At 59.5% G+C, this 16,104-nt stretch overlaps 1 protein-coding gene across 3 annotated transcripts; it reads left to right on the top strand.

Annotated features, from left to right (window-relative positions):
- The first annotated feature begins 1,061 nt into the window (after positions 1-1,061).
- Positions 1,062-14,617, top strand: SH3BP1 (SH3 domain binding protein 1). Of its 3 annotated transcripts, none has more exons than XM_027595792.1 (18): positions 1,062-1,415; positions 2,606-2,648; positions 2,895-2,999; positions 4,486-4,562; positions 4,876-4,987; positions 5,093-5,169; positions 5,586-5,730; positions 6,252-6,320; positions 6,481-6,571; positions 7,003-7,148; positions 7,909-8,020; positions 8,381-8,462; positions 8,554-8,634; positions 9,283-9,399; positions 10,320-10,417; positions 10,948-11,113; positions 12,379-12,473; positions 14,415-14,617. In XM_027595792.1, exons 1-18 carry the CDS (start codon positions 1,357-1,359, stop codon positions 14,561-14,563), a joined length of 1,824 nt encoding a protein of 607 aa, XP_027451593.1. In that variant the 5' UTR covers positions 1,062-1,356; the 3' UTR covers positions 14,564-14,617. The 3 variants fall into 3 exon arrangements, with proteins under 3 accessions (XP_027451593.1, XP_027451592.1, XP_035577849.1); XM_027595791.2 differs by having other exon boundaries at positions 13,760-14,542; XM_035721956.1 differs by lacking the exon at positions 2,606-2,648 and having other exon boundaries at positions 1,063-1,415; positions 13,760-14,542.
- The last annotated feature ends 1,487 nt before the right edge of the window (positions 14,618-16,104 follow it).

Below are 16,104 nucleotides of genomic sequence, written 5' to 3'. Positions count from 1 at the left end.
CACTGGGCCTGTCTGGCTCTCCCTTCCGGGGAGTGGAGGAGCGTCCAGTGAGTGCTCACCGTGTGCCGGATCCCTTGTCTGAGGCCAAGATCCTGCCCTCATGAAGTACTCAGTCTGCCCACCCAAACACAGTAGGTGCTCAAGTAATCCTCAAACTGAGTTAAAACTCCCAACAAAGTAAAGGACAGGGGGCATGGCAGGACCGTAGGGATGTCCCTCCCTCTCCCCCCATCCCTGGGGCCCCTGATGCCTGGGGGGTATGGGGGTTCAGAGTAAGGAGAGCCTACTGTGTGTGGTCCCTCATCTTGTATTAACTAACAGTTATGGAGCACCTACTGTATGCCCCACTGTGTTTTGGGTGGAGGGCCAAAGAAATAACTACTACTGAGTTTGGGGGATCAGAGCAGCACCCACATCACTGCCTTAAAAGAAGAAGGGCAAGGACTCCAAAAGTTTGCTGGAAGGAGGAGCTTTACCAATGGATGGAGGGAACTGTGCTGGGGCTGGGAAGGAGCCGGGTGTCAGGGAGCTGCTCTGGAGGGTGGGACACCCCGCCCCAAAGGGACAACCGGAATAGGCAGGGTTATCTTGTGCACTCTCAGGGACAGGCAGCTGTCCTGGCCCATCAGACCATTAAAGACAGCAAGTCCAGAGTTCCAGGGACTTGTCCAAGGACACAAAGCAGCAAGGTGACCCCCAGGAAGCCAAAGTCCCCAGCCAGTCTCCAGCAGGGGAGCGGGCAGGGGCAATCTTTAGCTCAAGGTGGCCAGAAGTTCCTTTGGAGAGGGAGTCCAGGGCAGCATCCTTTGGCAGGCCCGGATAGGCCAGTACGGGCTGGAGAGGCCTGTCCTTGGCCTCTGCCTCCCAAGCATGGAACCCTCTTTGCCTTTAAGAGGGGTGCAGGAGTTCTTGAAACCCAGGGCCCACGGGCCGGCGGGAGGGGCGGAGCCCAGAGTCCGGCCGCGCTGGTGGCAGGAGCTGGCTTACCTGCTTCCCGCCACCGGGGTGGGGCGGGGCGGGGCCGGGGGCGGGGCCACCACACAACCTGTGGACGGCCAGGCGGCCGCCTGCCCGACCGTCGCGGGGACCGGCCGGGGGGCCTGCGGGGGGCCCGGAAGCCGGGGGCGAGCGAGAAAACAAACTTGGAGAGAGGAGTGACCTGGGGGCCGGGGGCGGAGTCGCGCGCGGAGGAGGAGGCAGCGAGCGGCCGCCGGAGCGCGGCTGGCCCAGGAAGCGGAGAGCGCCGCCCACCCATCCGGGGCGAGAGCGGCGCTGCGGGCGCAGGCAGGCTGGGCCGGGGGCTGCCGGGCCCTCGCCCCCCAACCGTGACCCCGCAGCCCCCAGCCCGCGCCCAAGATGATGAAGAGGCAGCTGCATCGCATGCGGCAGCTGGCCCAGACGGGCAGCTTGGGACGGTGAGTGTCAACCCGCGCCCTCCCAGCCCCACGCTCGCCCCCGCCGGACCCTAGAGGACGTGGAGGGGTGGGGGAGGCTTGGGACGGCCGGACAGCCACCCTCTGACTGGCCAGAGGCCTGCTTTCTCTCCCCCCGCCTCTGAATGCCACCCCCACCTCCCGGCCAGAGAAGGAGGGGCAAGGCCCTTTGGGGAAGGGGGCACCCCCACCCCTCTGCGTGCAGGGAGGATCAAGGATGCTGGGTCTTCTCGGCTTCCATGAGCCTCTTGAGCGAACGGTCCTCCCTGGCCTCACTTGTCCCCTCTGTACAATGGGGACAGCTAGTCATTACGGTTGCCTGGAGTGGGGGGGGGCGATCAGGGCCCCAGACCTCGGGGGGGGGGGGAGGGGAGGAGACTAGGTCCCGGTGTGGTGGGAGGAGGGGCCTGCCTTGTCCCGCTTTGTGCCTCTCCCCCCACCCCACCCCAGCCCAGAGGCCTCCAGCTTCTCTATCTTGCTTCTGCTTTTCCCAGCTTCAGGTGGAAACATCCCCGGGTGTCTCTGTTCTCACCCCCAGGGCCCCAGAGCCGATGAGAGTGGAGGCCAGAAGTTTGGGGAGCTCCCGGGGCCTATCTTCTCTCCTCTTACCCCTGTGTTGGGAGTTTCCCATTCTCTGGGCCCAGGGGAGGGGACTGAGTGTCCAGGCTCACACAGGCATCCGTGCAGTGGGAGACTAGAGCCAGGGTGGTCAGGCCCCCTTGCTCTGGGCCTCAGTGTCCCCATGTGTCCCTGGGCAGGGGTTGAGGGCCTGCACAGCCCTCCAGGCCGGAGTCCTGTGTTACTGACCGACAGCCCAGGAGTCTGAGCCCGCACACTTCCCGTTCTTGGGGCTGGCCCAGCCTCCTCTCCCCAGGGTCAACACCAGAGAGGCTGAGGTGGCTTCCCAACCCCACCGCCTTGGGTTTCATCCTCTCTCTCTCAGGACACAGCCCTGGGTGGAGGAGGAAAAAGCCATGTATCCTATTCCCGCCCCCACGGAATGTGCTCCGACTGGGATGAGGCCGGCAGGCCGGCCACCCACCCAGGGCGGGCCCCAACGAGGAGGGGCCCTGGGAGCCACTGGGGTCCAGGTGCCCTGTTGAAGGGGCAGGGGGAGGCAGGGGGTTTCCTAACCTGGGCCACCTCAGCAGAAGCTCCTCCCTCCCCCACAGCACCCCGGAGACTGCCGAGTTCCTGGGGGAGGACCTGCAGCAGGTACATGCCTGGGCCGGCAGCGGGTGGCAAGGCAGGCCTGCGCAAGCTGTCAGCAGAGGGCCGGGCCAGGACGCCATTTGAGGGGCTGGGTTGAGTCATTCCCCAAGCTGTTGGCCGTGGGGTCTCCAGGAGGAGGGGAGAGAAAGGTGGTTCCTGCTCTGGGAAAGAACAGGGCAGAGGGGGGTGGGGGACAACAACCTCCCGTGATCCATAAACTCTGAGCCCCCCCCCCCCCCGCCCGCCCAGGTGGAGCAGCGGTTGGAGCCGGCCAAGCGAGCAGCCCACAATGTCCACAAACGGCTGCAGGCCTGTCTGCAGGGCCAGAGTGGGGCGGACATGGACAAGCGGGTGGTGAGTGGGGGTCCCAGGGAGGTGGGGCCCAGGCAGGACACCTCTTCTCAGTGGGGGAGTGAGGTCAGGGCTGGGGTCTCCCTGCTAGTCCGAGCCTCTGGCACACCAAGGGGGCGGAGCCTGTGCTGTCCCAAGACCCCTCAGGCACCCCACTGATGAGGCTATAGTTCTTCCCCACCCCTCCTGGACCCTCGCCCCCTCTGCACCCATCCCCTGAGCCAAGGCCAGGCCTCTGACAGCACCTGAACTTCTCACAGCCCCCAGAGCTGAGCAGAGCAGGCCCTCTAAACGGAGGCAGTGCTGTGAGGGCTTCCTGAAGGAAGTGGCATTTGAATTGGTATTAATACTCACTGGTATTAATCAACAGCGAGTATTTGTAACTGATGACTGCCAGTCTGTTAAGCTCTTTTTTATTTATTTATTTATTTATTTATTTTATTTTTAAAGATTTTATTTATTTATTCATGAGAGACAGAGAGAGAGAGAGAGAGAGAGAGAGAGAGAGAGAGGTAGAGGGAGAAGCAGGCTCCCAAGGAGCAGGGAGCCCGATGTGGGACTCGATCCCAGGACTCTGGGATCATGACCTGAGCCGAAGGCAGACGCTTAACCATCTGAGCCACCCAGGCACCCTAAGCTCTTTTTTTTTTAAAGACTTTATTTATTTATGTGAGAGAGAGAGAGAGAATGAGAGAGAGAGAGAGAGCACGAGAGGGGGGAGGGTCAGAGGGAGAAGAAGACTCCCTGCTGAGCAGGGAGCCCGATGTGGGACTTGATCCTGGGACCCCAGGATCATGACCTGAGCTGAAGGCAGTCCCTCAACCAACTGAGCCACCCAGGCGCCCCTGTTGTTAAGCTCTGTGAACGCATTGCCTCACTTCACGCTGAGGACACCCCTAGGAGGAGGCTGCCTTTATTAGCACTTTGTACAGATGAGGAAATGAACCCACAGAGGTAAAGTCTTAAGGTCACACGGCTAGTAAGTGGCAAAACAGATTTGATCCCTGGTCTTTCTGACTCAAGCGGGTGCTCTTCTTAACTCTAGGTGGGAGGGTTTTGAGCTCAGCTGTGACTGAGTGCGAGCCACCGATGCCCTGGGGCAGGGGAAGAGCCCCACTCACCTCCATTCTCCTTCCAACTGTGTGACCTTGGGCCAGCTCCATGCCCCCCGTTCTTAGTTTTCTGGTGTGTGAGGGTACTTGGTCGTTCCTTCAGGCGCAGTTGACTGGTTTCTGGGAGGGGAAAAGGGCACCCCAGATGGAGTGGGGTGGGGGCACATGGTCACAGGGTGATGTCGCTCTGCCGTGCCCGGTCGTCCTGTCTCCACTCCACCTGAGATTGTAGCCCTCCTGGCTTCCTTCCTCCCCTGTCCATACCGAGTGCCTCAGTGGGGCTCTGTCCCCAAGGAGCTGTCTGTGTGCTTGGGTGGGGTGGAGGGTGACCCGGCAGGTGAGCACACGCTCACAGCCAGACCCTGGCCTTCCTGCAGAAGAAGCTTCCCCTCATGGCTCTGTCCACCACGATGGCCGAGAGCTTCAAGGAGTTGGACCCCGATTCCAGCATGGGGTGAGCACAGACCAGGCCCCAGCCCTCACCCAGAGGTGCCGGGGGGGGGGTGGAATCTGGGCTGGGAGGGGGGTCCAGGTGAGGAAGGGCATCCCCTGTGGAAGGATGACCGGGCTGAGGGTAGTGGCTGTGCTGGGGGCGGGGGGGCGGTGTCCAGGTCGGGGGTGCGGCCAGGCCTGGGAGGATGTTTGAGAAAAGATGAAGGAGAGATAGAAGGGGCAGGGGGTGATGGGGAGGGAGGAGGCCCCACCAGGTGTTTCCAGATGGGGGTGAGGAGCTGTGGGGGCTGGGCCCACCGGTGCTGTGTCCACAGGAAGGCCTTAGAGATGAGCTGCGCCATTCAGAACCAGCTGGCCCGCATTCTGGCCGAGTTTGAGATGACTCTGGAGAGGGATGTCCTGCAGCCGCTCAGCAGGCTGAGTGAGGTGACCCTCCCCACTGCCCCCAGCCCCGCTCCTCGCCAGCGTCCCTAGCCTCCACTCTTACCTCCTCAGCCCACTGACCCCCTCCCTCCCCATGCCTACCCCCAGGAGGACCTGCCCGCCATCCTCAAGCACAAGAAGAGCCTGCAGAAGCTGGTGTCCGACTGGAACACCCTAAAGAGCAGGTGAGAGCCAGAGCCCCTGGGTGGGGCCCACGCCTAGGTCAGCCCACAGAGGTGGCCGTAGAACCCACACTCGGAGGGTGTGGCAGGGCCCACTGGGCATAGTGTGTGCACGTGCTCATACCAGCTGAGGGTGATCCCCAAAGCCTAGGAGAGCCAGAAATGATCCTCCAAGATCCCTGGACAGCAGGGATCTCCCACCCACCCCTTGCCTGGCTGTGATCACCAAGCCTACCACCAGGGGGAGGCCCTGAGCACTCATGGCCCCCGCCTAGCCGAGGCCCCTGGCAAGTGGGGTTCTGGGATGTTCATCCATAAATCCCAGAATCCTGGGTGGTCAGGCATATGGAGGGGACACTTGGCTCTGGACAGGCAGTGGGGGGACACTGACCACCACCCCACCTTGGGATCGTTGCCAGGCTCACTCAGGCAGCTAAGAATTCAGGCTGCGGTCAGGGCCTGGGCGGTGGAGCCGGCGGTTACAGCCATACGGCCACTGCCACCAAGGTGGAGACGCTGAAGGAGGAGGAGGAGGAGCTGAAGAGGAAGGTGGAGCAGTGCAAGGTGAGCGGGCGCTTGGAGTTCCTTGGGTGGGAGGAGGGTGCCAAGGGCGGGTCCCGTCCCCATTTCAAGGAGGGGAAGCTGAAGCTCGGAGGCGTGATGTGCCTCACCCAACGCCACACGGCCAGGAAGCGGCAGAGCCAGGATTTGAATTTGAGGCAGTCAGCCTCCGAGCTCATAGCCTCTTCTGTCTACACCACACATAATTCCTGGGAGGCAGGGACCTGGTCTGTTGGCCACGGTCTTGGCGGGGTTGCTGGGTGAGTCGAGGAATGAATGGTAAATGACATAAGCCACTGTGCTAAGGGTGTGAGGTGCAGAGATGAGGTCTAGATGCTGTAAAAAACCGCTCAGGAGTTCCAAGGGGTTCCTGTGGGCCGTGTCCAAGTGCAGACCGTGCCAGAGAGAGGAGAACTGACCGGGGCCCTCCACGTAGAGCTTGAACAAGTCACTAACCCTGGGTCTCAGTTTCCCCGCTGGGCCCCAGCCTCACCAGTGTGAGTCCTCCCCTTTCTGTCTCCAAGGACGAGTACTTGGCCGACCTGTATCACTTTGCCACCAAGGAGGACACGTATGCTAACTACTTCATCCACGTGAGTCCTAAGACTGGGCTCCAGCCCCTGGGACTCAGGGGTGGACACCAGGGGCCCTGGGACACCCTTCCAGATGTGGGAGGGAGGGGTGTGTTCTTAGGGACTCCGGGAAGGCGCAGCATCCCTCACTCCCCCTGGGGGTGCCCCCTTGTCTCCACAGCTCATGGAGATTCAAGCTGACTACCATCGCAAGTCTCTGAGCTCGCTGGACACAGCCCTGGCTGAGCTGAGGGAGAACCACGGCCAAGCAGGTGGGGACAGAAGCAGGGCCTGGCTCTGCACCCCCGACCCCAGCCCTGCTCCGGACATGTTAAGAAGCTTGCACTCCATCCTGAAAGGCCCTAGGGAGCCATGGATGATTTCTGAGCAGATTAGTTCTGATTAGATTTGTGATAAAGAGGTCATCTGCTGGGTAGAGGATGGAGTGAAGGGGCAAGACAGGAGTCAGGAGACCTTCAGGAAGCAGAAGCAAGGGGGCGGTGGCCTGGACTGGGGCAGAAACGGTGGAGGTGGGTGGATTCGAGAGAGATGTTGGGCGATTTCAGGTTATGTGGCACGGATGGCTGGGTGGGAGGTGGCACCATTGGCCAAAGCAGTAGCCCTCGCGGATGTCTGGGGGTGCCCTGGCCTGGTTGCCAGGGAGGGGAGGACCCTGGGCCGCTGATCTGTCTCGTCCCTGCAGACCCCTCCCCCTCGATGACGGCCGCCCCCTTCTTCAGGGTGTATGGGGTGTCACTGGCAACCCACCTGCAAGACCTGGGCCGGGACATCGCCCTGCCCATTGAGGCCTGCGTCATGATGCTGCTTTCTGAGGGCATGAAGGAAGAGGTGGGGCCCATGGGGGCGGGGTGGGCAGGAGCCCTGGGGCCCTCCCTCTGTCCACAGCTCCCACCGGCTGCCCCGTGCTGGTGCTGTAATCCCACCATTAGAGCCCAGGTCCCACCATTAGAGGCCACGGCCTCCTGTTGCCAAACGGACACCAGCTCCCACTTAGGGATGCTCGTGAAGCAGCCATTGTGCTGTAGAGCCTTTACATTTCTTGCTCCATTTAGTAATCCCAGAAGCCCTTGCAGGAGCCTTCACTGGCTCCCTTTCACAAGGGGGGAGACGGAGGCCACAAGGAAAACATGCCCAGAGGCACACGAGAGGGTGGCAGTAAAGCCTGGGGCCCCCGTGCAGTCCCTGCTGCAGGCGGCCTGCATCCATCCAGTGCACCAGGCTGTCGCTAGTCCATCAGCTCCTTTCCTGAGGACAGACCTTTAGGAGGTGGAACCTACTCGAAGACCCACTTGGGCTTCCTCTCAGCGCTGCTGGGCCTCTTCTCTCCCTCCCACTCCTAACCAGACACCTGTCTCCCCACCGCTTTCCCAGCTCCTCCCAGACTCCCCACTTTGTGCCAAATCCTAGGCCTTGAGAGTGAGGGCAGCCGTGCACACCGTGACCCCCATGCTGCCCATCTGACCGGTTGGGGACCCGGGCCCCATGAGGGCCAGGCGCCCACCCCGGGCGAGCCAGGGCCTCCCAGCCAGGACCTCTTCCCCTGCCCACCCTTCCATGACCCCCCTGCCCATTTCCTCTCGCACCCCAGGGCCTCTTCCGTCTGGCGGCCGGAGCCTCGGTGCTGAAGCGCCTCAAGCAGACCATGGCCTCGGACCCCCGCAGCCTGCAGGAGTTCTGCTCTGACCCCCACGCCGTAGCAGGTGCCTGCTCCCAGGAGCCCGGGGAGGAGGGCCTTCCCCCGCGAATCCCTTCCCTGCAGCTGCGTGAAACGCTCCCATGATAGTTTGGCTGTGAAGGCCTGGTAATCGACACCTCGAGAGACATAGGGGTCTATAAAGGGGCGGGGGGCATGATGAACCCCCTGCGGTGCGCATACATTTTCCTGGGAACAGGTCCGCTAGACATCATCATTTTCTTCAAAAGGCCCAGAGCCCAAAGAAATGATCAGACCTGGTCATGTTAGTGTGAACAAAGGCCTGGTTCCTAACAGAAAGCGCTGGGCACCGGGGTGGAGGTGGGGGCTTCAGGGACTGTGTCCAAGACCCCTGCCACCACTTCAGGTGCCCTCAAGTCCTATCTGCGGGAGCTGCCAGAGCCCCTGATGACCTTTGACCTCTATGACGATTGGATGAGGGCAGCCAGGTGAGGTGGGGGGGGTGCTGGGGAGGGCGGGGCTGCAGGGGTGGGACCCTGGGGCCCTGGACTGGCTCACCAGGTCTCTCCCCCTCCCCAGCCTGAAGGAGCCAGGGGCCCGGCTGGAGGCCCTCCAACAGGTGTGCAGCCGCCTGCCCCAGGAGAACCTCAGCAACCTCAGGTGAGCCTGAGCCCTCCCCCTTGTCGTAGGCAGGTTGTGCTAGTCATGTTTTTTCATACTAGACATCGAGCTAAACACACACCTAGAACCTTTGAAGCCAAGCCACCTGGTTTGAAAGTCCCCCCTCTGCCACTGTGTGGCCCTGGGCAGGTGATCTGAGCTCTCTGTGCCGCAGTGCCCTCACTGGGGAATGGAGCGCAGCAGTCCCTACCCCTCAGGGCAGGGAGGGAGATTCTCAGCTTAGCTCAGCGCCTGACACACACGTGGCACTCAGCAGGTCAGCTCATTTAACTATTAAAAAATTTTAGGGACGCCTGGGTGGCTCAGTCATTAAGCGTCTGCCTTCGGCTCAGGTCATGGTCCCAGGGTGCTGGGATCGAGCCCCGCATCGGGCTCCCTGCTCAGGAGTCCTGCTTCTCCCTCTGCCGGCCACTTCCCCTGCTTGTGCTCACTCACTCTCTCTCGCTCTCGCTCTTGTTCTCTGCCAAATAAATAAATAACATTTAAAAAAAAAAAAAGTTTAAAGCATCCTGAGGGGGACCTTTGCCACTCTTGGGAAACCCCAGGCTGAGAAATTCCCAGGCCTCAGGGGCATCAGTGGGTGTTCGTGGCCCTGTCCTTGACCAAGCCCACCTTCTGCCTCCCCAGGTACCTGATGAAGTTCCTGGCACGGCTGGCTGAGGAGCAGGAGGTGAATAAGATGACGCCCAGCAACATCGCCATCGTCCTGGGGCCCAACCTGCTGTGGCCCCCCGAGAAAGAAGGGTGAGGGGCTGCAGCCTGGGGGAAGGGGGCAGTCTCCACCCCAACTGTCTGCTGCTTATTTTACCCCTGGGCCTCAGCCTCCCCATCCTTGCAGTGGGTTGAGCAGTTCCTAGTCTCAAAGCTTGCCGTGAGGAGCAGCCCAAAGGGAACATGGACCCCACAGGACAGCTAGGCGTCCTGGGTGAGGGTGGTAGTGGGGTGCTTGGAGGGCTGGCAGTCCAGAGATCTGGTTCTAGCCTCACCCCCTCGCCCTTTCACAAATGCCTTTGGAAGTCACTCTCTGGACTTCCATTTCTTCACCTGCAAATTGGAGAGAAATTATACAAACTTTGAGGCTTTTTGTTTTGGGAACCAGATGAGATAATGAATGGAGAAATGGTTTATAAGCTGCAAAGTACTGTATGTGCTATGGGAGGGGTCATTATAATGCACCTAGCCACAGATAGCAAAAGATTTCACTCATTTGCTGAGAACGATTCCTCTGTAGAGGCTCAGATCCAAGAACTGTGAGGAAAAGGGAACCATCTTGCCTCATGATGCCCTGTCGTGGGTGAAGGGGGGGGTGGAACACTGGACATGTGAGCAACACACTGGCCATCCACCGGTGGTCGGTGAGCTTTCTTTTTTTTAAAGATTTTATTTATTTGAAAGTGAGAGAGCATGAGCAGGAGAGGGGGAGGGGCAGAGGGAGAGGAACAAACAGACTTTCCAGTGAACAGAAAGCCTGACTCAGGGCTCCATCCCAGGACCCCGGGATCGTGACCTGAGCCAAAGGCAGACGCTTAACCAACGGAGCCACCCAGGCGCCCGTCTGTGAGCTTTCTGAGAACAGGCACTTGATGCGATTGGGCTGGAAAGAGAGTTGGGGTCACAAAGACTTTAGGAAATGGACAGCTCATTTCTGTTCCCTTTTCCCCTAGGGACCAGGCCCAGCTAGATGCAGCCTCAGTGTCCTCCATCCAGGTAGTAGGCGTGGTCGAGGCTCTGATACAGAACGCCAATACCCTCTTCCCTGGAGGTAAAGTTCCTGCCTTTGTTTTTTGTTGGGTTGTTGTGTTTTTTTCCTAAGGTTTTATTTATTTATTTATGAGAGAGAGAGCATGAGTGCAAGCAGAGCAGGGGTGGAGGGGCAGAGGGAGAGGGAGAAGCCAACTCCCCGCTGAGCAGGGAACCCAATGCGGGGCTCGATCCCAGGACCCCAGGATCATGACCTGAGCAGAAGGCAGATGCTTAACCCACTGAACAACCCAGGCGTCCCGAAGTGCCTGCCTTTGTGAACATGTCTCTTTGCACCCTCATCTGCCCAACTCAGTGCCCTCCAGACTCAGTTTCAGTCCCTGCCAGCCCCACGAACTCACTACGAGACCTGGAGCACATTGCTTCTCTGTTCTGAGCCTCAGTGTCTCATCTGTAAAATGGGGATGATCCTGCCTACCTTGTGGGATTGTTGTGAGGCTCGTGTGGGAGCCGGATGTTAGGGGAAAGGGCAAGTGGTCCTGACACTGGCGGAGGTTCTGGAAGTTAAGACCTGCTTCCTTCTGTCTGCAGACGTCAATTTCAACGTGTCAGGCCTGTTCTCATCCCCTGGCCCCCAGGACAAGGTCAGCAACAGGCCAGCTGCTGAGGAGCTTCCAGCAATTGCTGCGGCCGCCTCAGCTCTGGCCCCAGCTCCGGCCCCAGCTCCAGCCCCGGCCTCTGCAGCTACCAAGGAAAGGTAAGGACTGACAGATATGACTGATCCCCCTCTTTGCCCCAAGACGTCAGCCTGAGGCACCATCTCAGGGCTTCCAGTAGGATTTTAGGAAATTCGATTATTGTATTTTCTTTTTTTTTTTTTAAAGATTTTATGTATTTATTTGACAGAGAGAGAGAGACACAGTGAGAGAGGGAACACAAGCAGGGGGAGTGGGAGAGGGAGAAGCAGGCTTCCCGCCGAACAGGGAGCCCGACTTAGGGCTCGATCCCAGGACCCTGGGATCACAACCTGAGGCGAATGCAGACGCTTAACAACTGAGCCACCCAGGTGCCCCTGATTATTGTATTTTCATCCCAAATACCGGGGTTTCCCCATTTGGAGGGGCTGGGGTGGAGACTCAGAAGCGATATTCCTCTCAGCCTCTGATGTGCTCCCTCGTTTGGTATGTGGCTGTTTACTGACCACCTACCTGCTCTGTGCTGGGCCCTGTTTGAGGCCCTGGGGATTCAGGGAAGGAGGGGGCTGGTCAGCTGGAATCTGTAAATACCTTCCAGTCTTCTCTTTGATCTTTTCAATCTGGAAGGCTCCGTGGTGCCATGGAGGTACCATGGCTCTGTACCAAGCAGTCGTAGCTTGCTTTCACACAGCCAGGGCCCAACCCCAGGCTTTCCTCAGATGAGCAAGACAGACAGACACGGCCCTCAGCGCTTGCTTTTCCTTGGGGGGGGGGGGTAGTCACCAAGCATGCCAACAGATGGATACTGTCGTGCTGGGCAGTGACTCGTGCCCTCATAGAAGAGGAGAGAGCAGGTTAGGGGGCTGGACTGGGCAGCTGCTTTAGCATGGGGATCCCTAAGGAGGCGCCAACTGAGCAAAGAGCTGGAGGAAGCCAGGAATGAGCCATGCCCGCCGCCCCCCCTTCCGCTTCTCATCCGCTGTCTGGCTTCTAGTGGCCAGAAAATCCACTGAGGTTCAGATGGAGGTTAAAAGCCCAGGCCCTGCTTTCTACCTGCCTTCCTGGCCCACAGGAATCCACGGACCCTCTCACAGGGTCACACGGAAGCCAGGGGTTCAGTGGAGATGCAAACCCTGGCCAATGCCAGAAGCATCTTCTGGGGAGATGGGGGCAGCCTGGGGACAGATCCCAGGCCCTGCCACAAGGTGGCAGGGGACAAGTCCTGGGAGAACCCAAACTCGGCCTATTGGCTGCGAGTCTCTCCAAGATTCCAGGAGACTCCTGAGAGGCGGCCAAGCCTGACCCTGACCCTCTCCTTCCTTCACAGGGCAGAGTCCGAGGTGTCCCCCAGACCAGCCTCCCCCAAGGTCAGCAGCAGTCCCTCGGAGGCAGCCACTCCAGCGGAGGACATGGCTCGGAGGAGTAAGTTGGCAGGGGGAGAGAGAAGGGGAAAGAAGGTGCGCAGGGAGAGGGCCCATGTTTTCAGATAGCTGGCGAGGCCAGAGATCCAGGTGGCCAAGAGCACAGGTTTGCTGCCTGACACTCTGGTTCAGATTCCAGATCTGTGACCTTGGGCAGGTGACTGCACCATGTCTGCCCCTCCTCCTCTGCGTCATGGAGCGATAACCACACCTGCTCTGTAGGGCAGTTTGTTAAGTGGTGCTGCCTGACTCACACCTGGCACACAGTACATGCTCGATGAAGCTCAGGCCTCACGGGGGGTCGGGGGGCTGTGGAGTCCGCCCCTCCAGAAGTCCAGAGAATGGAGTGAAGAGGAGGGAAGGTGGGATGGAGGCTTCAAAGGGCAACGCGAGGGGGAGGTGGGGGTGGTGAGAAGAAATTTGGGGCTCCCCTGTGCCCCTTTGGTGCACGTACCTGTTGACTTGGCCTAAAGCCAAGCAGGTGAGAAGGCCCAGGGTTCAGATGGGGAGACCCTGCTAGGGACCAGGACACTTGGGAGGGCCCAACCAGCCCAAGAGGCACTGGAGTTTTCTACATGGGGGGTACAGCTGACAAATCACAGAGGGACCTTCCTGCAGGATGGGGCGTCTAGGGATATGTGCTCACTGGAGCATAGCACCTCAAGTGCCCAAAGGTCCTCGTGCCAGCCCTGGGAGGTCCAGGCTTGCATCCCATCTCCCCGATGAGGAAACTGAGGCCCCAGGGGCCATGTGATTTGCCCAAAACCCACAGTGGGTGGAGGCAAGGCTAGGACCAGAGTCAGGCCTCCTGGCCCCTCAGCTGCCTCATGAGGTTGGAACTGTGCAGTGGGATCTCTGAAAACTAGGGTGGGGGGTTTCTGGTGGGCTCCTGAGAGGGGAGCAAGACCCCAGAGTCAGGGGGGACAGCTAGCATTTCTTTGTTCAACAAATACATATTGAACACCCACTCCGTGCCCCCAACACTGTGCTAGGCAACCTCACATAGGATGGCCTCACTTCGTTTACCTTCTCATCAGGGAGTCGAGCAAAATAAAAACGGACATGCTCCTTTCAGAGGGCAGAAAGCCCTTTGAAGATACAACAGGAAAATATGACAGTACCTGGAGCAGGGCAGGGGAAGGGGTACTCTGGCTGAGGGGGTGAGGCCCATAAAGAGAGGCCGAAGTGATGAGGAGCCAACCGTGGAAACAGTATTCCTGGCAGAAGGAATGGCAGATACAAAGGTCCTGAGGTGGATGCCTAACTGCCCCTGTCCTTCCTCCACAGCCAAGCGCCAAGCGCCAGCCCGGCCCACCATGCCGCCCCCCCAGGTCTCCAGCACGCGCTCCTCCCCTCCAGCCCCACTCCTGCCGCCTGGCTCTAGCAGCCCTGTGATCCCCCAGGCTCTGCCCCGCCGTCTGGTTAGCAGCAACCTCCGGGCCCCTACAGTGCCACCCCCCTTGCCCCCCAATCCTCCCCAGCCCGCCCGGCGCCAGAGCCGGCGTTCACCAGCCTCCCCCAGCCCCGCCTCCCCAGGGCCGGCCTCCCCAGGGCCGGCCTCCCCCAGCCCTGCTCTGAGCATTCCTGCTCAGGTGGACCTGGGGGCGGCCCCAGAGGAGGGAGGGGCCCCTGAGGCTGTAGGCGGGGCCTCCACTCCCCCAGCCATCCCCCCTCAACCCCGGCCCAGGAGCCTTGCCTCAGAGACCGACTGAGCGGGCTGCCCCTCCGCAGCAGCCCCTCAGCATCTCCTCTCTCCCACCTGTCCGCCCAGGACACAGCCCTCACCCTTCCCCGGGGTGGGGGCCTCCAGCTTTTGCCTACAAGTGCCTCGGTGCCCGCTGGGTCGGCCCCCATGGCAAGGAGGACTCAGGACAGTCCTCCACCTCCAGACCTTTCCCTCTGCAGCCACCCTGGGCTTGGGGATCCCTCACCCGACTCGCAGCTCTCTGGCAGGGTCCCCGGGGAGCGGCCGGAAGGAAGGAGGGGCTTGCCTGCTCCTACAGGGCTGTTATTTTTCTCTTGCCAACAGATTGTTTTGTAAGGCTGGTAAATAAATTATTTTGGACAAAACTAGAGCAGCTGCCCCAATGATAGTTGGGTTGTTTCTTCGGCCCTCAAAATAAAGAAGCCACTTGCATGAAAGGGAAGATACTCCCTCTTCTTTGCCTCCTTCCTTTCTTCCTGTCTGAAAGAAAAAGGGCCAGCATTTTCAGCGCTTACTCTGCGCTCTCCACTGTGCTTTTCCATGCATGGTTTCCATAGAATCCTCTCCCGGGAAAGTAAGTCCCATTACCTTTGACTGGTTGAGGAGAGACTGAGGCTCAGAAAGCAACCTGCCAGGCACACAGCAAGTGAGGCATGGACATGGAATCAGGACCCATTTCTCGCCAATTCCAGAGCCTGGGCCTGTCCCTCACAGCCTGAGCAACTCACTTCTTAGTGCTCCAGTTTCCTCATCTGGGAAACGGTACAGCCATCTCCACCCCAGGAGTGTTCTGAGGATTACACGAGGCATTCCTGTAAAGACCAAAGCACCACCCTTGCACACAGAAGCACCCTAAGAGTTGGCTGCGGTGGATGTCAGCTCCCCCAACTCCTGGTGTTTTCAGAGTAGGCAGGAAAGGCTACTCAAGTTGCAGGGCTGGATCCGTCTGCAAACCACGGTGGCTGCTCCGTGCTGGACCCTGGGCCAGGGCCCCAGCTCAGCCCTACGCTCAAGGAGCTCCCGGGAACAGACAGGCAGGAGAGCTGACAATCAGAATCAAGCGTAATGGCACTGGGAGCCCATGGCAAGCCAGTTAGGGGCTGACAAGCTAACCCAAACTCTGTGTGGAGGGCACAGGAAGGCTTCGTGGAAGAGGTGATTCAAAGAGGAGGCTTTTAGGAGTTGACCAGGTGAGAAAGGGAAGAAGGAAGAACATTCCAAGCTAAGGAGACTACCTGAGACAGGAGCCAAAGGCCAGGGCATTGGGGAACAGGAATTATTTGAGCCTCAGAGAGGGGGGACACGATAGGGTGGCTTTTCCCAGGCCTTTGGAGCTCTGGTTGCTCCTGGAGGTCAGGTCTCCAGCACCTTCTCAGAAGTTGGCTGACAACTTGGAATTGTGACACATGCCTCCCCAGGTGGGGGCCAAGGCAGCCAAATCACCCCAATCGCTGCCCTGGGCAACTGGCTACTGCTCTGGCTCCTTCCATCCCCAGGGTGCTTAGTGATTGGCTGCCTCTGGCAGCTTGGTGACCCAGTGCCTCTCCCCACCCTGGCCTTGGGTAATTAAAAACAAAAACCGAAAATATCTCCGCCCCACCCAAAACAATTAAATCAGAATCTCTGGGGTGCAGCCATGCTTTGGTATTTTTAAAAAGCGTTTGTCAAAGTCATCGAGCCGTACATTTAAGATCTGCTCATCTTACTTGTATGTAAATTAAATCTCAAAACATAAGTTCCCCAGGGGACTCTACCAGCCAGCGTGGAGAACGACTGGTCTGGGCCAGGGACCCCCGCGCTCGAGAAGACACTATGTGCCTCTCTCCCATCATCATACCGACACGCTTCTCACGCCTTGGCTCAGTACTGGAGCGTCCAGGGTTCAGAGGGCAATGAGATTTGACCCAAAGGCAACATCTCCTTTAGC

Source organism: Zalophus californianus, chromosome 9 (assembly GCF_009762305.2).
Source record: "Zalophus californianus isolate mZalCal1 chromosome 9, mZalCal1.pri.v2, whole genome shotgun sequence".
Classification (NCBI taxonomy): Eukaryota; Metazoa; Chordata; class Mammalia; order Carnivora; family Otariidae; genus Zalophus; species Zalophus californianus.
This window is presented reverse-complemented; position numbering and strand designations above follow the sequence as displayed.